This window comes from Ctenopharyngodon idella, chromosome 23 (genome assembly GCF_019924925.1).
Source record: "Ctenopharyngodon idella isolate HZGC_01 chromosome 23, HZGC01, whole genome shotgun sequence".
Taxonomy (NCBI): domain Eukaryota; kingdom Metazoa; phylum Chordata; class Actinopteri; order Cypriniformes; family Xenocyprididae; genus Ctenopharyngodon; species Ctenopharyngodon idella.
This window is the reverse complement of record NC_067242.1, coordinates 10681900-10704940: the sequence shown is the minus strand read 5'-3', so window position 1 is coordinate 10704940 and position 23041 is coordinate 10681900. Positions and strand designations below refer to the sequence as shown.

The following is a 23041-nucleotide window of genomic DNA, read 5'->3' as shown; positions in this document are numbered from 1 at the left end:
TTTATTTTAGCATATTTTCCCTTTTACATCTTTCCCCATTTTTTCACCAGAGTTTTTAATACTATATTTAATATTATACATATATTTTTTATGCTTTAACAACATTACAACAATAAAGTCAGGGGTTAAAAGAAGGAGAAAGAATATCTAAAAAAATAAATAAAAAGTAAATAAATAAAATATTTAAATAAGGCGATCCACAAATAAACAAAACACCTTAAAAAGACATAAATATCTTTATAGCTTTCCTATTTGTACTAACTGAAAAACTTAGTTTTCTATTTCTGAAAGCTATGCAAAAAATTTGTATTTTGTTGGAAAATGTACATATGTGCCTCGTTTTTAATACAATTATCATGCTTTAAATAACCAAATATGACATTTTCAACAACAAAAAAAAAACCAAAAAAAAAAAAAAAACCCAACAACAACAAAAAACTTATGAAGATAATCAAACAGCTGTCGTTTTTGCAAACTTTTTTTTTTGCACTTCATAAATTAAATTCCTTTTTATTTTGACATTGTCTTATTTTATTATCTGCATTAACTTGAAAATATTATATTTTTGATTTGATCTATACTTAGCCTACTCTAGAAAATGCTATTGTTACGTAATTATAATCAAAATAAAAATGTAATAATAAATAAATAAAATAAATAAGTTTCAAATTGTTTTTGAATTGTTTTTTTTTTTAAATGGCAGTTGATTTATTAGTAAATTACCTTGTTTAAGTATGCTTTGTATGCAAAATAAATTTGAGTGTGAGACAAAACCTATCCACTTTTATTTCGAATATCTTTATATATATATATATATATATATATATATATATATATATATATATATATATATTACGTTACATGCATATATAACAAAGCAAAACTGGAGTAAATTCGACCAACAACACAAACGTAAATACACAATTACACCGTTTAAACATATAGTGGCCTATTTTATGACATGCGATTTTATTTAATAATAACGATTTGAATACGTCCTTCCGCTTCTTGCCAGAGGCGGAAGTGACGCACGGTGCTGCCAGGGCTCGCTGTGCGTAGCGTTCGCATCCGACGCAAGAGCGCGAGACAGACAACATCATCAGATACGAGCAAAATACTGGATTAATTCGCCAGCTTCAAAAACACCAGCGACCGTACGTACTCACAGTCACTATCTGATTGAGATCGCTTTAGCTGCCCACTTGAACGGGATTTTTTTTGGAAAAAATAAGCGGATGGATGGAGGAGTGGGACATGTAGTGAAATGGGATAAAGTGGGATGCGAGATGCTGCTGTTGGCCTGTAACACCGAGCCGCTGCGCTGCATCCTGCGTGCACAATGTCACGTCTATTATTATGATGTGTTTGAGCATCAAAGCACGATCGTCATATGCAGTGATGCTAAAAGCTATCCTCTTATCCATGCATGTAAAATATTAATTGGCCGACCGGTAGAGTCAGTTTACAATCGGGACTTCAGGCTAATTTAAAACCACACTTGTGTTTCAGAGGAGGCAGATGCATTGAATGCGATGCGTTATGCGCATTTGCTTTGCATCTGATTTTTCCCAATTGCATTGCATTGTGTTTTGAATGTCATATCTAGGATGCACTCGACCAATACGAGCAGAAACACGTTGCATCTGACATCAGCACGCGATTTAACACATTCTTTTTGTATAAACTCGACGATTTCTTGATGGGTCATTGAATAACACAGGATCTACCTTTTTACAAGTTACTGAACTCATGCAATGCATTAAAAATCTGTAAAAATGTATGTGGCTTTGTGTTTCCAGACATCAAATTTGATTGACAGGTCCAGTAGAGTGTGACTTGAGGTTATAGAGGGACTGCATTTATTATAAAGTATCTGTTACACGTGACTGATAAAACTGAACCTTGGCAAAGCTTTTTTTTTTTTTTCTCTCGAAGTTTTCTTTGTCCTGACCGATGCGGATATGGATTATTTTGAGTGTCCAATAGACAGTATGGAGAACACACAAAAAAAAAAAAAATGAAATAAATGTACACAGTAAAAACCGTAAAAACAATGCATTCTGGGTAATATTATTAGTCGTTTTCGAGAAAGTAACCTATAGGCTGCTTTCTCGAAAATGACAAATATTACCCAGAATGCACTGTTTTTACAGTATATTCTGTATATTATAATGCATTCTGGGTAATATTATTTGTCGTTTTCGAGAAAGTAGCCTATAGGCCTCTTTTCATAAAATGACAAATATTGCCTAGAATGCGTTGCTTTAATGGTATATTACTGTTTCAATGTAAATTTGTTTATTTTTTAGTCATTTTTTAGTGTGAAATATTGATTTTATTTACTTATCTTCACAGTATTAATTTATATATATATATATATATATATATATATATATATATACTATGTGTGTGTGTATATATATATATATAATAAATAAATAACATTAATAACAACTGATTTTTTTTAAAGAAAAGTTGTCTAGTAAAAGGTCATTGTTTAGTTGTATGTAATGACTTCTGCTGTCCTCCTCTTCCAAGGTGCTGAAAGATAAACATCATGAACCCTGTTTATAGCCCTGCGTCATCAGGGGTTCCTTATGCTAACCCTAAAGGAATAGGATACCCAGGTAACCAGAGATGAGCTCTGTCTCACTTGCATGCAATGGATAGAAAGTGTCTGGAGTTTTCACACTATGTGTAATTAAGTTCTAGCAGTTCTTTGTTGTTATTGTTTATTGCTGTGTTTTTTGTTTTTTTTTTCTCTTGGACTTCTTGCAGCGGGATTTCCTGTGGGTTATGCGGCGGCAGCTCCAGCGTACTCTCCCAGCATGTACCCTGGTGCAAATCCAGCCTTTCCTACAGGTAAGGGAAGTCCAAACTCCCTCTACTTTACTGTTTTTCAGCCAAAACACAGCTGTTTATGGTGCAGTGAGTTGTCGTGGGCTCTCCTTCGCTCAGCCAAGAAATACTGAGGTTTTGAATTTTGGTATGTTTTAAGAAGCTAGAAAGTGCAGTTCTTGGAGCTTATTTGTTTTTAATTTTTTTCAGTATTTTTCATTAATGATTTGTCTTACCTCAACAGTACAGCTTTAAGTCAGTCAACTTGAAATGACATTCACTACCCATTTTGATTTTGTAATCTTTAGTAATGCACCAAAATGATTTTTTTTACCGAAACACTGAAAATGAAATTAAAGTTTTCATTTAGACAAAAATCCAAACCGAAAATAAAGTTTATTTAATAATCATTTAATTAATAACATTTATTTAATAAACAACAGTCAAATAAAAAGTAAGTTTAACATTTTTTAACATTTAAATTGCATGTAAGGCAGTTTTACTTCAACCTTTTAATGATCCAATTCATTGTTGTAATATAGACATTTAAATGGTGGCTCTAATAAATTCTTGTTTTCATTACAAATTTATCCAAACATACATTAAATAATAAAGAAATAAGATTAAGTAAAAAAAAAAAAAAAAAAAGGAATATGTAATAGTGTAATCTGCTTTGCCACAATAAATAGCATCAAAACAACATTTATTTTTTGAATTTCATTATAAAATTGACAGAATCAGGCTCAGACTTTATTAATTTCAAAAGTAACAAATCATATTGCAATTATTGGATAGTAGGCATGCTAAAGTTTTGTTCACACATCAACTGAAAACAGCATATACTAAAAGATCACAGTTCATCAAAATGAAGATTGATTAAAAACGACAAATCGATATTGTCAATCCAGCCCTAGCGTCCACACAGCTGGCTACCTGTTGTAGCTTATCCATAATTTTGTTCATGAAATAGACACTGAAACAGTCAACACACACCATTGGAGAAGCATGAAATGTCACCATTTCGGTTGCTGATTTTGGTTCTCTAAAACTGCTTTAGCCGAAACTGAAAATTCATTTTCGGACAAATATTTTTGTTTGTGGTGCATCATTATTCAATTTGCATATTTCCAGTTGAAACTGGATGTTCGAGAAGAAAGAGTGGTACTTGATTTTATCCAACTATTTTTATCCTTAGGGTCAATTTTAATGTGATGCTTACTTTTTTAAAAGCAGTGTTGCTGTTAGCAAATTGCTTTATTTTCTATACCTCTTCAAACGTATTGTCATCCCTACAGGTTATGCTCCCGGGACCCCTTTCAAAATGTCCTGCTCCCCAACAACAGGTGCTGTACCCCCCTATTCCTCATCACCCAACCCCTACCCTGCTGCCGTCTACCCCGTGAGAAGTCCCTACCCTCAACAGAACCCCTACGCACAGGTAAGGCCATGTAAAACTGGAGCTTATTAAAGTCACCATGAAATCAAAATTCACAATTTTTATTGTTTATGGAATTTTGTACTATTAATTATAGATGATTTATCAGTGCACATCAGTATAAAAAAAAAATCAAGAATCATAATCTCTAATCAAAATAACTTCCCCTCTCTCTTGCAACAACTTCTCTTCTCTGATTACTTGTTTACTGGCGTGAGAGCGGGACAACCTGTCACTCACATGACATCACAGAATAGCAAACCACAACCATCCAATCAAGGACAAAATCAAGTCCCGCCCTACATTTTTTCTTGTTCGAGAAGCCGTTTCACTCAGATATACATCACAATAGGAAAGAAAAGACTATTGCAACTTCTGTTTAATGTCAACTTTAAGCATAAGTAATGTCAAAACTGTATTTTAAGTTATTGGATGTTTTTTCCACAGCAGCAAGGCACTTACTACACACAACCCCTTTACGCAGCGCCGCCCCATGTCATTCATCATACAACGGTGGTCCAGCCCAACGGCATGCCGGCGGCTATGTATGCCCCTCCCATTCCCCCTCCCCGTCCTAATGGAGTCGCCATGGGAATGGTTGGAGGCACCACCATGGCGATGTCAGCTGGTGAGAAATAATCAATGGAAATTCATGCAATTGGACAAAAAAGGGTGAAAATACTGATTTTTTTTTTTTTTTTTTTTCTCCTCAGGGACGTTATTAACTACTCACTCTCCAACCCCGGTTGCGCCCCACCCCTCAATGCCCACGTATCGCCCACCCGCCACTCCTACCTACAGTTACGTGCCCCCGCAGTGGTGAACACGACACTGTGAGTGCAACTCCCACATGTTTGCCAGCTCTTAAAGGGATAGTTCACCCAGAAATGAAAATTCTGTCATTAATTACTCACCCTTATATCGTTCCAAACCCATAAGACTTTCATTTGTCTTCAGAACACAAATGAAGATCTTTTTAAAGAAGTCTGAGAGCTTTCTGTCCCTCCATAGACAGCTACGCAACTACCACTTTGACACTTCAAAAAGTTCATAAAGCGATTGTAAAACAAATCCATATGAATTGAGCGGTTTAGTCCAAATTTTCTAAAGAGACACGATCACTTTATATGATGAACAGTTTGAATTTAGGCTTATATTCACATATAAACATTCATCAACTCATACATTAGTTGTGGTAAACAGAAGCTCAAGCATGTTTGCTTGACGGGTGCAATAACATAAATAAGCTGTGTAACACATAAGAACCAACGAGGTTTGTTCTCGCACATAAATCAGGTTCGGTTGAGCTTTTGTTTATGTTCACTGATCAATGATTATATGTGAATAAAAGCCTACATTCAATCTGTTCATTATAAAAAGCGATTGAGTCTCTTCAGAAAATTTAGACTAAACCGCTCAATTCATATGGATTAGTTTTCTGATCTCTTTATGAACTTTTTAAAGCGTCAAAGTGGTAGTTATGTAGCTATCTATATGGAGGAGTCAGAAATCTTCATTTGTGTTCCGAAGATGAACGAAAGTCTTACGGGTGTGAAACGACATGATGGTGAGTAATTAATGACAGAATTTTCATTTTTGGGTGAACTAACCCTTTAAGGTGCGGTCACCTTTACCGTTGTTATGCGAATTTTCACAGGTGAAATCCAGGATTCTACACAATTAGGAATTTCGTGAGAGGATGATTTCGCCATGCAGATTTCACGTTGGGTTCAGTTGGTCACGTGAATTCACCACGTTGACTGACAGACAGCTGCTTAGCTTAAAAATGATTTCTGTCGGAAGTGTGCTTCATACATTTCTACACTATTTACAATAGATTTATTTTGCCTGTAAAATTTCGGCAAATTTTGCTAATGTGATCGCACCTTTACTGTGTATGTTCTTAACTCTGGCCCTTGAGATCCACTTTACTCCTGAGTTTACTTCCAACCTTGATTAAACTCACCTTCCTGTAACTTTCTAGTAATCCTGAAGACCTTGATTAGCTTGTTCAGATATGTTTGATTAGGATTGGAGCTAAACTCTGCAGGAAAGTGTTGAGGGCCAGATTTGAGAATCCCTGGTATTAGTGTTGTCAAATGTACCGACTTCGATACCAAGTCGGTACTGAAATTTTAAAAATGTGACGCTTTGAGCACTGTTGAGCGGATTCGTACACCTCCGATTGGCAATTGTGTTCATGCGCTCATCAAATATGTCTGTGATCGGCTACAATGATCAACGCATGGGAGCGTTTGAAAGCACACGGAAGTGTTTGAATTTGAAAGCGTTTTAAAAGCAGGCGTCTGTGTAAGCGCTTGGTGAAGAGCGTCATTGATGTCTATTTACAACATGTTTTTGAAGCGTTGATCATTGTAACCAATCACAGACATATCTGTTGAGTGCGTGAACACAATGGCCAATCAGAGATGTTTACGAATCTGCTCAAAGTGTCACATTTTTAAAATTTCAATACCGACTTGGTATCGAAGTCTGTACTTTTGGCAACAATACCTGGTGTATATACTCACAAAATAATATGATTTTGTCATCCCTATTTGAAATAATTGTCTTTTTGTCATCTTTAGGTCAAAAGATGGTAGATATGCATTCTCACTGTCCAGTATTTTACAATTGGAGCTGACACTACAAGTGTTATCAGCCAGTTGCTCTTCCTTCCAAACATAATGTGAATCCGACTCCAGTTGGCAGACGAAAGGAAAGAGTATCTTCCCAGTCCGGCTCCATTACTCTACTTCCCATCCTTCACTCATCCTACGACATATCTCACGGCCGAAGACCAGACAAGCTCTTCATGCTGAATTGTGTTGTGTGGACTGTCTTGCAGTTTTTAGCTAAATCTTTAATTGGTGAAACCGGAAGGGAGTTGGAATTAGTTTTATTGGAATACCTATTGAATGCATGTATATATTTAAAAAAGGAAAAAAAAAGAGACAAAAAAAAAGTCCCAACAGCGCTAGCTCATTCTACCAGCTATGACAGATGCAAAACCATCAGCAGTTATCTCAAGCAAAAATCCAAAGGGATGGGGAGAAAAACAAATGTACATTAAATGCAATGTCTTAATTGTTATTTCATACAAGATATTAATAACGTTAGCATTTAAAAAAAACAAAAAAAAAAACAAAAAAACAATTTTATTTTTTGTGTTATTTTTCTTGGTTTTAATTTGGGTATTTGTAGCTGCAGGCATGGTTCGTCTTCTCTGGGTGACGGTGTGTTTGTTGCTGCTGTGCCCTGCTGGAAGACGAACCTTTAGAGTTTGTGCCTCCGCTTCATATGCCTGTTTTTAGTTGATAAGTTTTATCACTTTACATGCTCTCGCTGCAGTTAATTGTTGCACTAATTGCCTGTGTGTGTACATAAATTGGTTGATTGAGCTGTATTGGTGCTGAGAGCATGCTTACTCATTTGTGTACCTTTGGCTTGGTTTTCTTAACTTTTAAAAGTCTGACCGAAAGATTAACATTGGAATCGCACTGAGTTGCGACATTTTAAATGGTAACTTGTTTATGTGCTTAAAGAAAAAAGAAAACTCAATTAAGTTAATTTGATAACACTACTGGTTACCTTTGAGGAGGTGAATTTGAGTTTAGTTATTATTGACCCAAAACTCTACATCACTTGTTACCTCAAAATGACACAGTAACTGAATTTCATTGTCTTTTTACTTTATACATTGCCTATGTCACTTCGGTTCAAGAATGTTTTGTAACGTTTAATGTGTTTTTGTTTTGTATTTTCAAGAAAGACCAAAAAATAAATACAATAATAAATTATGAGTTTTCTTGTTTTACTTTTGATGTGTTAGATAGCAATTAAGGTTCTAGTAATGGATAATGGAAACCATTTTTGAATGGTGATTTATCAAATCTGTCTGAAATTTTATTCATTTTAAAAATCATTATCTAGTAATCAGAAATAATTGGAGAGGTCATGAAACGTGAGATAAATTCTATTCCAACTTCAATCACTGGATGTCGCCATTAGTCTAGGTCAATTTTTGGGAGTTCTAACCATAGGTAAATTGTACAATTATAATAAAAGAAAACGTTCAAAAAGATATATAATTTAAAAAAAATTCCCAGATCTCTTCTAGTGGTTTATTCAGTTGGTTTTGGCATTACATATTGGACTTACTTGATTAAAATCCTAAAATCTTAGTACTGCGCGCGAGTCAATTTACTTTGAAACTATTTGAAACATAAGAGCTCGCGCCTATTAGTAAATTGACCGTTACAAATCTAAACGCTCCCCTCACTGTGTACTCGACGACTGTACTCGATCGCTTTACAATTTAAACGACTTTTTCTTTAAAAAAAAAAAAAAAAAGGTAAGAAATTATTTTAAACGACAATATTAAATGACATTAGACAAATATTTCGCTGTCCCTTGACTTTTAAAAAGCATTTAGATGACTTCTCGTATTTGTTGTTGTGAGAGGTAATATATTTTTGAAAAACATCTTCTAACACAAAATTTACTGTGGAACCTAGCCAGTTTAAACATTAAATAACAATACTCCCCACACTTTAAAATGTATTCATTATTTAGGCTAATTATAGCCTACATTACTGATTGACATCCTAGGCTAAACCTTGTTTCAAACCACTCGAGTGTGTTTTATTATATTATGTTTTATTATTATTTTTTAAATTATTATTATTTTAGCTGAGAGTGTATGTCAGAAATGATGATTATTATTATTATTATTATTTTAATCTCTTTAAAGCATGGATGCAGGTGATGCAAATCAACCAATCACTCAGTCTGCAGAAGATGCACAGGTAAAGTTTACTGAATGCTACAACTTAAAAGTCACTCACTGCGTCCGAAATCAACGTACTGTCTCAGTAGGTACTACGTTTGAATTTCAATTTACTTCGCGAACGTTGAAAAATAAGTTCTAATAATATGAATATGGGTAGTATGAATGAAATCCGCACGTACTACTTCGCCATGTTGTCTCCTGACCTACCAGAGTCAGTTGCGTGGCTTCACCTCCATTCATAAATCCTCTCCCGGGCCCTCATGGGATAGTAAAGTGTTCATCGACTGGGCACTTCAGAATCTCGGCGGAAGTAGTAGGTCATTCGGGGACTTTTGAAAGTCGTCTACCGTTCTACTGCTGCGTCTCATTTCAAAGGCTGTGTCCTCCAGTCCGGAGGTCGCATTTGAAGGCTGCATACCTCATCGAGGCCGTCTCATTTAAGAAAAGTAACCGTTAGATTGCAAAGTAAGTAAGAAATTGCAGTATTTTACACTTCACAAGGAATAACAGTCCATTTTATTACGGTTACTTTTATTAAATAAAACATCCTTGATGACTTATGCAGAATTCAAATGCGACCTCCGAAATGAGACGCAGTTTCTGTATTCGGACACTAGCCTACTCTTTTGGCGTACTGTTTTTCGCATGGTAGGGAAGTATTTGATTTCGGACGCAGCTACTGATTTTACTGCTAATATTTATGAGATTCCATTTAAAATAAATGGGTAATTAGGTAATTCTGCATCAGAAACATTTTGTCCTTAATCACACACTGTACAATAGGCTATGCATGCACTTATACACTATTTAGCCTACTTATGCGCTATGTACTTGTCAGTATATAAATGTTATAAGGTTATTTCATCATTCAACGTCTGATAACAACCTAGACGTGTGAATTTATTGTGGGAAAAAATAAATTCTCTGAACTCCAGGTGGATTTACACAAAATGAGAAAGCCAAAAAGTGTTAGTTTGTGCCCCGCCCTTTCTCACAGAGGTTCCCATTAAAACTCAATTGATCATTTTAATGTCTCCTCTGAACAGCTTCAGTGATTCCAACAATTATGTGGTGCATCTGAGTGACTGAGTAAGACAGTGTGAGTTCAGACGTGTGTGACTGTGATCTGATCGCGCATGTAGGTGGCAGGTGGAAAAAAAGCGTAGGAATGACCTTCTGAAAATCATATGTGTGTGATCTAAACCTCACAGATTACTGTAGGAATACATCACAAGATCACCATAAGATCTTCCTTGTATATGTAACCCTATGTAGGTAGAAATCAGGGATTCAGAAAAGAGGTTTTTAAGGAATAGTTCATCCAAAAATAAAGTAATTTGAAGTATGTTTTTTATCTTAATAATCAAAATCTATTTCTACCCAGGCATCATCGGCAATTTGTAAAGAGGAAACCGATAGCAGGGATCTGCCAGACTCTTCAACTAGTGCACATCTGGGTGACTGTCCAAAAGATGAAGATGCAGAAAAGAAGTTTGACACTGAGGCATCCTCAAGAAATCTTTTCAGCAACACCAATGCAGGCCCTTTCAGTGAGGCATTTCAAAGACATATTTCACATGTACAGTTGCCTCAAAAACTACTTAGACACACTATTGAGTCACACTTTAAAACGTATGAATGCCATTGCATTATATAATAAAATATCAAACCAAATGTGATCGCCAAACAACTAACTTGACTTTTCTGAGCCATTTTCCAGTAACGTTTGACAACCAGAAAGTATTCAAATGCTTTTTTGTGTAATTTTGAATCTATTGTAACCCCCTTAGCAAACCTCTTTTGTGAAATGTTGTGAAAAATACTTTTTGAGGCCACTGTAGGCGATTTCTTAAACATTATTGTCAAATCAAAAGTATGCTTATACACAGGCTTGTCCTCATGTGACTTTTGTTTTATTATTCTGAAGTTTCTGTCAACCAGAGCGGCAGTGTCCAGTTTATCCCCTGCCAGCAGAGATATGAAACCTTCTCTTCCTGGCCTGGGTCTCCCATAATGCAGTATGCTGTCCACTCCAGGAATGGCACTTACATTGTGTCTGACAATAAGGGCCAAGGTAATGATGTTGTCGCTTGATTCATTCATTTGGATTATACTCTCATTTGTTATAATACCATATAAACAAAACATTCTTAGGGCTCGTTCACACAGAACAGGTTTTTGCTTTGAAAAATGCGTGATGCGGGCAGTGGAATGGGAAAATAACACAAGGTCTCGAGTCGCGTTTTTTAAAAGTTGAACTGATTTGAACTTAGAACGCCATGTCATGCGTGAGATGCTGCAAAAGATGCAAGCGCAATGGTTTTGCACGTCCATCTAGCGCGTTTACATAGAAAAACAATGGAAATGTAGCTCTCTGGAATGGAAAAAAGCATTCTGTGTGAACAAGCCCTTAGATGGTTAAGGTGGCTAAAGTATTATATAGTCCAAGTGTTAAATAAAGATTAAACAAACACATAGATGTTAAATAAACACATGGGTGATTCTAATGAGAACATGTTCTGATCACTTTTAACCCAAAATAAGAAATTATATTTTGCATAATGACAACGATACCTCTTTTTAGGACCATTAAGATTATTTTTGTTTGCCTTTGACATTGTTTCCATGACAATTAAGTAATGAGAATGGATTTTGTTCATTACAGAAATACAAAAATAGGTTTCATTATTTTTTTATATACACTACAGTTCAAAAGTTTGGAGTTAGTATTATTTTTTTAATGTTTTAGAAAGAAGCCTCTTGCTTCTCAAAAAATTTCTCTTGAAATAAAATGTTTTCTTTTGTTATATACAGTACTGTATTTTAAAATGTAATTTATTCCTTTGATGGCAAATTCCAGCAGCCATTACTTCAGTCTTCTGTGTCACATGATCCTTCAGAAATCATTCTAATATGATTTTTGTCAGGATTCTTTGAATGATGAATTCTGATGAATATGAAGTTAAATGCGTCCTTGCTGAATAAAAGTAGTAATTTCTTTAAAAGCATCTTAATGCCCCAACATTTTAAAATGGTACTGTAATTATTTCTGTTTATTTTTGGGTGAAATGTGATCCGTAAATGTTCCTGACTGGTTTTATGCAATTCACAGCCTCCCAAAGAACATTTGTGCATAAATTCATGTCAGCACTGCTTGCTTGAAATGAAAAGCAGGCTTTCCAAAACAATACCACATGTCATTGTACATAATACATCTTATTATTGTTTAAACTGTAATAGAAAACAAAATCCAAAGACAGTCCTATACATAACAAAAACTGTCTTTGCTTCTATAGTCTGCTTTGGTCCGGTTCACTGTCTAATGTGTGAATGACGGCAGAGGGGGGTGGGGGAAGGAAGGGCTGGCTCCGCTAGCCACTGCGTTACTGACATCAGGAGGCTAATGATGTCATAGTGATGTCAATGGCCCTGACAGTGACTGCACACTTAGCTTGTGGTTTGGGCATCATTGCATGCTGACAGCAGAGAGAGACACACTAGCTTTCAGCTCACTATATATGGCTGTGACTGGAGATGAGACAGAATCAGGTACGTCTGCTGTTTTTTTGTGGATATTATGTGCTCTTCACCTTGTTTAACATAGAAAACTTGCTTTAAATACATAGCATTTCAAATACCACTTTTCAATCTTCAAATACCTCCTCTGTATTTGGTTGGGTAATTTTAAATTTGATTTGACAATCTTCAGAGCATTTCAGATGCCCAAACAAAACTTTAAAGTTTTGGTAGAGACACACAGAGATGGTGCTGAGAATATAATGTACGATTTTCCCGGGTATCGAATCTGTTCTCTTATTATATTCTTGCCGTGAGTCATCTCTACAGCATGCAACAGGCTAAAAAATGAAATTTTCACATAAGTGAATTTTTAGCTTCCTGTTGAGTTTCTCTGTTGCCCTCACTCGTTTCTTTCAGCACCTCTGTCGCTCTCTCTCTGAAACGCATGAATGCGCTGCCCACTCACAGTGCAGCTGACGTCATCTTGTTTCCTGGAATTGAACACCAGCAGGGAAATGTACATGCTGAACAGCAAATAAGATGTACGTTGACGTCAGTTCAGAGTCATGCTGTGATTACAAGCAGCTCCTTTTGCGAGAGCAAGGCTTCCAGATTAATCATCTTTTAGACTGTGGCACAGTCTCCACGGAGACAACGAGAATCAGAGACGTAAAAAAATGTTGCTAAATTTTTTTCATTGTTCATAAGCTTTGTAAAATGATTTTTTTAGTTTCAGTGAATTGAGATCAAAAAGTATCATGCAAGTCCTCCATGTGACCTGCTGCTTGGTGTAATATGTGACTGTGACCACATAGTTTTCGGCTGTTTGGGGAAATTAAATCACTCCGCTTTCAACAGAGCAGGATGGTTGCATGTTGCACGCTGCGCAAATATGTTGGAGCCTTTAGTGTGTAATCCTGTTTAAAACTACACCATGAGTAGATCTGTGTACAATCTACCACTGTGACATATCAGCAGCACAATGTGTTTGCTGATCTCTAATGGGTATGAGTTCAACGCCTGTGGACCTTGCAGACATTTGATTCTTTTGATCTTTAGGGCTGTTTAGTAACATGGTGATATTCATGGACTCATGACATCAGACTTCAGAATGAACTCCATGTCAGTATAATCTTTTATAATCTTATTGTAAAAAATAACTTAACTTTTTATATTTAAAGTTATGCGTATAACAATATGGAGATTTATTTGCATACATTCTATTTTAATTCGAGACAAGTACCATGACAAATGTCATTTCAGATTAACCACTGATTATGTGTTTGCTGATGGAAATTAGCAATCACAACTCTCAACCACAGTGACGTCTAAATGTCACCACTGGTACGCTTGTAAAGTTTATAATTGAGTTGATTTTAACAAACAGACCAGCTAATTTAAGTCTCAGATTTTAGGTTATATTTCTCTTAAAAAAAAAAAAAAAAAGGTTATCTGTAGTCTTTGGGCCCTATCATACACAGTACATACGCAGTTATCATGCTGGTCTGAAAATGAGGTGTGTTCAGGTGCATTGTTGGCGTGTTGCTATTTTGAGGCAACTGGAAATGACTGCGCAGTATTTTTTTTTGTTATTTAAAGGGCATTTTAGTAATATGCGCCTATAGGTAGGTACACAACACGCGTACACTCTGCTTGTTACACACACAGGGACACGCAGCAGCACACAAACATCCGTTTCCTCTCTGGAGAAGCATTCAGTCTTTTCGCTTGCAAATTCCGCCTTGTAAATAGCAATCCGCCATGGTGCAAGCGCGCCTGGCTTTTAAAGGGAATGAGAGATGACACTTTGATTGGTTTATTGCACGTTACGCCCAAAACACACCCATTACTCATTAAGAGACTAGGTACAACCGTTTTGGACCATCCGCCTGGCGCGCCAAACATATTTTCCGTCGTTAAACTAGAAAAAGTGGATTTAGACACGCCCTAAGTGCACCTGCGCCATGCGCTTCAGACCATGTGCTTAGATCGCTGAAATAGGGCCCTTAGTGTTTCATATGTTGATATTGGAGTGCAGTCTAATTTTGTAATGCATGTTAGGGAAAATAGGAAAATGATCTATAGTAAATTTCCTGAAAAATACTATTTACTAAACCATTTCTTTTCAGTTTTATTTATTTATTTATTTATTTATTTTTGTACACAGCTGCTTTTGTACAAAAATAACTCACTCATCATCTTGGTTTTGAAGTGGGCCCAAAAAGCTTTTGAACAATTCTTTTTGTGAAATGTTTTGTTTGAAATCTTGCTTTATAACAATTGCCACTTGGTTTAATATTTTGCCTTATAAGCAGTGTTCATAGTGTGCCATTAGTGTCCAAATACTCTCTGAGACCTCTGTATAACCAGCATAGCAGCAATGCCCAGCATTGCCATATCAATAAACAAGGTACTGTTATTGCTTAAATATTGCTGGTGCAGGGCTCAACAATAAAGAGAGGGATTTGGGTCATTTGTAAATAGTTTTTTTCAGTTGTAAAGTAAACGTTGCTGGTAACATAAATGTCTGGTAAATGTTCTCCAATAAATGTCTTTGAAAAGAACTGTTCCTCTGTAAATTGATGTGTTTGTGTGTTTTTGCAGCCACCCCTGGAGGTATGTCTGCATATCAGATTTCCTCTCCTGCATCTGGCCTTTCCCAGTTGATGGATAGCTCACCCAGCTCTCTGCCCAGCCCTCAGAAGCTGGCTGAGGAGGCGTCACAGAAGAGGGAACTCCGACTCATGAAAAACAGGTAATGCCCAGACAGCCTTCCCCATTCCAGAACTACCACTGTACACTGTAGCCTAAAGGAGATGATACAGTGTTGCCGAGCGATGTTGCTTGGGCACTTTCCCATTGAGAATACATTTCAATCTGGATTCTTTAGATCAAAATTTGTTACCCATTCTCAGTGGGAAAGTGCCCAAGCAACATTGCACGGCAACATTGCTCAAAAAGTTGCCCCGTGTATCATCACCCTAAGAGCATGAAATCATTATAACAGCTCATTCTTTTTGCATGATATTATAAGCAGCTTGTCTGTCTTGGTGTGTTGGTTGGACTTTCCATCAGGTCTTTCCACACCTGAAGCCTTGCATGTTCTTCTGTTGCATCCATTGGCCTGCTTTCAATTTTCATACTTGTTTCATCTTCAGTTTGAAAATTGTGTCTTGTGTGTGGAGCATGTGCTAAAAGCTTTCTTTGTTTCATAACAATGCTTAGAATGGAAAAACACGGCTTGTGGATTGATTTGCACAGTGCATGCAACTAAACAAGTACTCTCGACTCATGCTTTCCTGGTTTGGACTTGATTTTTACCTTTTCATGCTTGCCACGAATGATGTTCTGCAGTTCTAACTTGCATGAAGTGGGACCTGTAAACACATTGTAAGATTTGCAGGACTCATGCTCACAGAGCCTCTCTGTTGTTAATTCCAGGGAAGCTGCCCGGGAATGCCGCCGGAAGAAGAAAGAATATGTCAAATGTCTCGAGAACCGAGTTGCCGTGCTTGAAAAACAAAACAAGATGCTCATTGAAGAACTCAAGGCTCTTAAAGACCTATACTGTCACAAAACCGAATAACAACGCTCCATTACAAGCCAAACACTAAAGACTATATCGTTTACAGAGCTGCCACAAATTGGCAAACGTGCTTTTCACGCAATGCCTAGCCACCGCTCGTAATATTCGATAAGATGACAGCTGCATGGTTGTGTTGTCCCGCGTGCGAAAGATGGTGACGTGTGCATGTGTGTTCGCTGGAGACCCGAGTGCTCCAAAGCCAGTCAGTGTGGTGTGTTGCCCGTGTTGCTTGTGCTTTTTGCAGGACGGCGGCCAAAGAGTACAGACGCAGACAGAAGGACTATGTGCGGAGCTTAGAGACTCGCATCGCCATGATGGAGAACCAGAAGCGGAAAATGGCAGAAGAGCTGGACAGTCTAAAGGAATTGTGCACTGGAAAGTCCCATTCATTTTAGTGGTACACTAGACTGCCGCTATCTGATTGATTCTGTTCCTGTTTTACTGTATAATATTGTTGCCATATGTGTGTTTTATATCTTTTGCGAAAATTTAACAGTAGACCAGCACTATGCTCATTAGCCATTTTTTTTAATTTTATATTGAAAATTGGATAAAATATATTTAAAAGTTGACAAAAAAAAATTGGATACAATATATTTATTAAAGTTATCTACTTTAAGAGAAATTTTTTTATGTAATTTTAAAGGACCACTTATATGAGTCATTCACAAATACACCAGCTCCAGAATGAATCTAGCTAGTGTATATTACTTAGTAATATACTTAGTATACTTACTTGTGTTTATGGCATATTAATATAGTTCAGTCACTCTTAAAAAAATGCAAATAAATAAACCAAAAACTTAAAACGATGAAAGATTGTTTGTAATAAATATATTCTTAAATACTTCCTGGTGGCACAGTCCTTCAAAGTTTCCATAGAGACTATCAGCACAGTTGTATCTGTTTACTGTCTGAAATATTTACGTAGCTTTTGTTTAAATAAAATATATCTAGTTCTCAATTTGATTAATTTGGCTGTTGTTCCTTTTTTAGGTTAAGAAATGCTTTGTGTTTAGAAATGTTTCACAGTACTGTGATTTATCCCTGTAACATTTTTTTTTTTCAATACTGAATTGCTTTTAAATGCTCTCTGTATTTCCTGCTCACTTTCAGGATATTTCAAGATGACAAGATATATGGAATGGAATAACGTCAGTTAGTTGATATTGTGATATTGTCTTAAAGTGATGAATGAAAATCCTGTCATCATTTACTCACCCTCAAGTTTTCCAAACCTGCATGACTTTCCTTGTTCCGTTGAACACAAAGGAAGATATTTTGAAGAATGTGGGAATCAGTTCTGGGGCACCATTGACTTCCATAGTAATTTTTTTTCCTATATGGAAGTGAGTGGTGCCCCAAAGCGGCCTGGTTACAAACTTTTTTCAATATATCTTCCTTTGTGTTCAGCAGAACAAAGAAATTTATACAGGTTTGGAACAAATTGAGGGTGAGAAGATGATGACAGAATTTTCATTTTTGGGTGAACTGTCCCTTTAAGTCACAACCTACTGCTCTGACACATTTGTCTGATTTAAAAAAGGTAGATCGGTCTAATTTGAATTGGAAAACTGATTAGCCCTTGGTTAAACTGCTGGCTGGCCAAACCATTGCTGAATTCGCCATACTAGCATACTACTCTTGCTATTTTTGCTATAGAAAGAAATGGGAAAAATAGTAAGAGTAGTATGCTAGTAGTATGCAACTGCCTGTGTGGCCAAGTCCGCGGTTTTCCCGCGGAATTGGGCTACTTTAACACTATTGCCACGGTTTGTTTTTCATGTCCGCGGGTTGAAGCAACCCCAAATAACATTCGGGAATGCGAATTTTACCAAGAGAACCCCCCTCAAAAGCGATCGAGCTAGTTTTGAGTAGAAATTAGGCGGGTTTTGTTGTGAAAACCTGGCAACCCTGCGAGACACTCCCACTGACTGGCTGTCACGATCAATCGTTTCTAAATCTACTGCGCATGTGTGGTTTTGCCAGCGGTGCGACGCAACGGTCCCACTCCCTAAATTGCGGATCAAAACAGTCGCTGTACGTTAGGGTCTGGGGACTCGGTTGTTTTTACATTTTTAACAGCCAGCCTCACAAATCGAGGAGGTTGAAACACAAGGAAAAAGAAACCAGACTAAACCGAAACTATTTACTCAGTCAACTACTAGCGACTCAAGGTAAGTTATTCAGACTATTTTCATGGCTTTAAATCGAGATCTTCACGTTACAGTATTGTCGTGAACGCAATTCTTTCCGTAGCGATATGAGTATTGCATAACAGGCACGTGCAGAGCTTTTATAAAAGCCCCCGCCCTTCTTCAAAATTAATCAGTGCAAATAAAGTCTACAATAAGATGATGACATTATAAATAAAAATGTGGCACGCTGAAATTTAGGGGAAGTTCCATATACCATAAATGCAAAAACAAAACGGCTTTAATAGTATGTACACCAATTAAGTTAGTATATCACTAACCCTGAACCTTTTTTTGTTGTTGATTGATTTATTATAATCTAGCACCTTTTTATTTATACATGCACTAATTTTATTGTGAATATGTTTATGCATAACGTGTCATTTTATTATTATTTTTCAAATGTCTATATAGTTATGGTTATTTTAGTTTTAGTAATTTTAGTACATCACTAAATAAAATAGGCAACTAGCTAGTTTTTTATGTTTTGCTTCAGTTAACGTTTATTTTACAGTAGTCAACATTTGAAGTGGATCAAAAAAGTTCGTCAAAGTTGTTCTAAGAATTAAGTTATCCTAAGAAGAAGGTTTTAAGACAACTTTCTTGAAAGGTTTTGATCCACTTAAAATGTTGACTACTATATTTCAAGTAACGAAAATATTTCTTATGGTTTTGGTTTCAGTTTCAGTTAACTATAACCCTCACACGTACCAGTTATTTTTTACGTGCCCAAAGGTATTTCTGGTAAGCACCTTAGAGCTCATGGTACACGAACCATTTAGTACTTGGTATATAAGAAACAATGTGGTATATTGCCATCAGATACCCTAGTTTACTGTAACAACTTTTATCACTTAATGAGTATCTATTAAAAGTCAGACATCTATGATCTGTGGTGAGATCTGACATGACTGCTCTGATATTAAGTCAAATTTTCCATTCAAGAGCCTCCATTGTTCCTCCCACACTCACAGAAACTCCTCACACACCTCCTCTCATGCTCAAGATTTCTGTTTAAATTACTGTAGCCTACAGTTCAGTCTGCTCAACCCCACACACACCCTTCTGCATGGAAACAACACCTGGCAATCCCTGCAGAAGCCTAAATTACTCACACTACTATATAATTCACACTTAAATAAGATTATACACTAAAATATTACTCTGATTATATACATTATACAATGAACAGTTGCTTAACCAGATAAATAAACTTGGGTTTTATGATTATATTTTTTAATTACATGTATTTGCTTGAATTCATTCATGGGGATGTGAAATTGCAAAGTTAAAAGCAAAAAATACAGTTAAAATTGTATAAAATATATATAATATAGAGAAAGTAACAACACGAAAACAGTAAATAAGTTTGACATGAGCAACATGGTGTATTAGTACAACAAATCCAGTTCCTACAAGTTGCAGGGTGTGTGTGTGTATATATGTATATATACACACACACACACACACACACACACACACACACACACACACACACACACACAGTAGTGGCCCAAAGTGATGTCCGGTGCAGATATGTTTTAAATGAGCCTACACATTTGGTTAAACCATCAAAATATGAGGAAACTATTTTTTATTATTAAATATTGTAAATATGAGAGAAGAATAAAATACTAAACCTGGCTAATGTATTTATGGTATTTATGCAAAAAAAAAAGGTCAATTACATCTTCAGACATATGTACTGTAAATGCGCTCATTTAAATGAATTGAAATGAAAGTATACACCTCAAAATTTATGTAATCAGTGTGGTTATGTCATGTGTGACTAGTAATGCTACTTTATAGTATAGAGTACAAGATGTTATGTCCTGAATCAGAGTCTGCTATTAATAATTAAGCAGGGTGAATGCTAACCAACATTATCAGTTCAAATTAGACAACTATTTACAATGAAACAACAACAGCAACACTGAATAAATCCTTTATTGATTCTAAACTGTATATATACATTTATGTCATTCTTTAGCAACAGAACCTGTCAGAGTCAATCAGAATGTGTTCTGACAAGTTAGGCCATTTAAACAAATAAGTAGCGTGGGAAACTAAAACTTACTCTGTCAAAGTGTTTTCAAACGCTAAAGGGGTTGAACAATGAAACTGAAACACCTGGTTTTAGACCACAATAATTTATTAGTATGATGTAGGGCCTCCTTTTGCTGCCAATATAGCATTAATTAGTCTTGGGAATGACAGATACAAGTCTTTCACAGTGGCCAGATGGATTTTGAGCCGTTCCTCTTCCAGAACAGTGGCCAGGTCACTATGTGATGCTGGTGGAGGAAAACATTTTCTGAATTGTTCCTCCAAAATATTTAGAGCTGGTGACTGTGCAGGCCATGGGAGATGTTCAGCTTCACTTTCATGTTCATCAAACCGTTCTGTCACAAGTCTTGCTGTGCATATCAGTGCATTATCATGCTGTTATATGACACCCCCTTTAGAGTACAATGTTTGGTCCATTAGGTGCGCATGGTCCTCCAGAATGGTTCTTGGCAATGACGCCCCATTAAGCACAGTATGGAATAGCGTGATGCAGCCCAAACCATCGCTGATCCACCCCCATGCTTCACTTCAGAATTCAAATTTCCTGATAATTTACTCTCCCCTTGTCTTTCAAGATGTTTATGTCTGTCTTTCTTCAGTTGAAAAGAAATTAAGGTATTTGAGGATTTTTCTATGAGTTTTCTTCATATAGTGGACTTCAACTGCTACCAATTTGAAATGAAGGTTTTTGAGGAAAACATTCCAGGATTTTTCTCTATATAGTGTACTATATAGTGTACAACGGCTACCTATTTGAAGGTCCAAATTGTTTCAATAAAAAATTATATACTTTTTAACCACAAATGCTCATATTGCACTAGCTCTGCGATGCTGAAACTGCAATTTGGACCTTCAACGTGTTGGTAGACGTTGAAGTCCACTATATGGAGAAAAATCCTGAAATGTTTTCCTCAAAAACCACAATTTCTTTTCGACTGAAGAAAGAAAGACATATACATCTGATGACATGGGGGTAAGTAAATTTTCAGGAAATTTTAATTCTGAAGTGAACTAATCCTAATTCCACTAATGTGGGAAAGATAGTGAAGGTGGGCTCATCAGACAACAATGTATGTTTCACATTGTCCACAGCCCACGATTTACACTATCGGCACCAATGAAACTGACATTTGACATTGGCATGAGTGACCCAAGGTTTGGCTATAGCACCTAGACCATGAATTTTGACTCTGTGGAGCTCCCAACGAACAGTTTTGGTGGAAACAGGAGAGTCAAAGTGCGCATTTAATTCTGCAGTGAGTCAGGCAGCTGTGGTTTTATACAACCCGGGCTAGTACCTGGACTTCCCTTTCAGACCGTTTCCTTTTGCGTCGACAGTTACTTTTTTTGGATGTGGTTTGTCGTACGTGGTGGTATGCTGACATTACCCATACCCTGGCTCTCAATACATCATAAAGACTTGCTGTTATGTGAATTGCAATATTTTATGTGCAGCTGTGCTATTGCTCTGCTAATTCAACGTTCACACTCTGCTCTTACCGATAAAATGTAAAATCAGTGAATATTGGCCACTAGGCCACATTTATTTAGGCATGAAACCTCCAACACTATATTGTGGTTATTTGTTATTGTGACCTATTTAAGTTGCTTATAGAGTCAACATCAAGCAATGTTATTGAGCATGAAGGGAAATACAGAAACCACTGGATTGTTCCTAATATGACTATTTGCCAGTTTTGTGGCTTTAAAAAAACTCTGTTATTACAAATGCTTTCAGTTCCCATGGCACATTCAGCAAGTCCAGTGGCCACTCCGTGTGTGTCCAAAGTGGAGCTGACGGTCTCCTGTGAAAACCTGCTGGACATGGATGTGGGGTCCAAATCAGACCCGCTGTGTGTCCTGCTTATGAATACGTCTGGAAACCAGTGGTTTGAAGTCAGTTGACTTTTTGTGCAAATTGTTCAAATGTCTACGTGAAAATGAATATTTAAAAATAGAACGTGTTTTTGCTTCATAGGTCGATCGAACTGAGAGGATTAAGAACTGCCTGAACCCAAAATTTGCCAAGAAGTTTGTTGTCGATTACTACTTTGAGCTCGTTCAGAAGCTCAGATTTGGCGTCTATGATATTGACAATAAAACCATCGATTTAAGTGATGACGACTTCCTGGGCGAGTTGGAGTGCTCGCTAGGTCAGGTAAGACAGTTGGGCAAGTAACAAAACATCCATGTTTTAAAGTAATTTTGACATTATCTGATGTGTTTTTTTGTTTTATTTCTTTACAGATTGTTTCCAGTTGCAAGCTGACAAGACCTTTGGTACTGAAGAACAAAAGACCTGCTGGAAAGGGAGTAATTACGGTGAATGTCCATGATATTCAACATCATATACACTCATATTGACATCATCTCATGGTGAATATGTAAGGAATAATTGTTGATAGACATACATAAACTATCGTTAAAAACTTTGGGGTTGGTAAGATTGATTGGCAAGTCTCTTCTGCTCATCAAGGCTGCATTTATTTGATCAAAAATACAGTAAAAACTGTGAAATGTTATTACAATTTAAAATAATGTTTTCTATTTTAATATATTTTAAAATTTACTGTTATTCCTGTGATGCAAAGCTGAATTTTCAGCATCAT

At 36.4% G+C, this 23041-nt stretch overlaps 3 protein-coding genes across 7 annotated transcripts in view; all 3 read left to right on the top strand.

Annotated features, from left to right (window-relative positions):
• Positions 1-990: 990 nt before the first annotated feature.
• fam168b (family with sequence similarity 168 member B) lies at positions 991-8073 on the top strand. 2 transcript variants are annotated; one of them, XM_051881642.1, is made up of 7 exons: positions 991-1154; positions 2539-2627; positions 2779-2862; positions 4134-4276; positions 4724-4901; positions 4987-5106; positions 6862-8073. In XM_051881642.1, the coding sequence occupies exons 2-6, from the start codon at positions 2558-2560 to the stop codon at positions 5094-5096; spliced, it is 585 nt and encodes a 194-aa protein (XP_051737602.1). In that variant the 5' UTR covers positions 991-1154; positions 2539-2557; the 3' UTR covers positions 5097-5106; positions 6862-8073. The 2 variants fall into 2 exon arrangements, with proteins under 2 accessions (XP_051737602.1, XP_051737601.1); XM_051881641.1 differs by having other exon boundaries at positions 992-1154; positions 4721-4901.
• Positions 8074-8559: 486 nt separating this feature from the next.
• On the top strand, positions 8560-17139 carry cremb (cAMP responsive element modulator b). 3 transcript variants are annotated; one of them, XM_051881637.1, is made up of 6 exons: positions 8560-8627; positions 9027-9081; positions 10450-10615; positions 10993-11139; positions 15189-15339; positions 16415-17139. In XM_051881637.1, exons 2-6 carry the CDS (start codon positions 9028-9030, stop codon positions 16563-16565), a joined length of 669 nt encoding a protein of 222 aa, XP_051737597.1. In that variant the 5' UTR covers positions 8560-8627; position 9027; the 3' UTR covers positions 16566-17139. The 3 variants fall into 3 exon arrangements, with proteins under 3 accessions (XP_051737597.1, XP_051737596.1, XP_051737600.1); XM_051881636.1 differs by lacking the exons at positions 8560-8627; positions 9027-9081 and adding an exon at positions 9603-9713 and having other exon boundaries at positions 16026-17139; XM_051881640.1 differs by lacking the exons at positions 8560-8627; positions 9027-9081; positions 10450-10615; positions 10993-11139 and adding an exon at positions 12458-12614 and having other exon boundaries at positions 16026-17139.
• A 527-nt stretch (positions 17140-17666) lies between these two features.
• Positions 17667-23041, top strand: part of cpne3 (copine III) — a 16957-nt gene continuing 11582 nt past the window's right edge. Inside the window, exons 1-4 of one of the 2 annotated variants that reach the window (XM_051881635.1) lie at positions 17667-18347; positions 22171-22328; positions 22411-22590; positions 22680-22754. In XM_051881635.1, coding sequence (XP_051737595.1) covers positions 18143-18347; positions 22171-22328; positions 22411-22590; positions 22680-22754 — 618 coding nt within the window. In that variant the 5' untranslated portion in view covers positions 17667-18142. The remainder of the gene's footprint in view (positions 18348-22170; positions 22329-22410; positions 22591-22679; positions 22755-23041) is intronic. The other variant, XM_051881634.1, reaches the window with a different exon arrangement.

Coding starts and splice junctions, on each gene's coding strand:
- fam168b (XM_051881641.1), top strand. CDS start 2,558: ATGAACCCTGTTTATAGCCCTGCGTCATCAGGGGTTCCTTATGCTAAC. Junction 2,628..2,778: donor TAAAGGAATAGGATACCCAG/GTAACCAGAGAT, acceptor GACTTCTTGCAG/CGGGATTTCCTGTGGGTTAT. Junction 4,902..4,986: donor CACCATGGCGATGTCAGCTG/GTGAGAAATAAT, acceptor TTTTCTCCTCAG/GGACGTTATTAACTACTCAC.
- cremb (XM_051881636.1), top strand. CDS start 9,618: ATGACTTATGCAGAATTCAAATGCGACCTCCGAAATGAGACGCAGTTT. Junction 10,616..10,992: donor CACCAATGCAGGCCCTTTCA/GTGAGGCATTTC, acceptor ATTATTCTGAAG/TTTCTGTCAACCAGAGCGGC. Junction 11,140..15,188: donor GTCTGACAATAAGGGCCAAG/GTAATGATGTTG, acceptor GTGTTTTTGCAG/CCACCCCTGGAGGTATGTCT.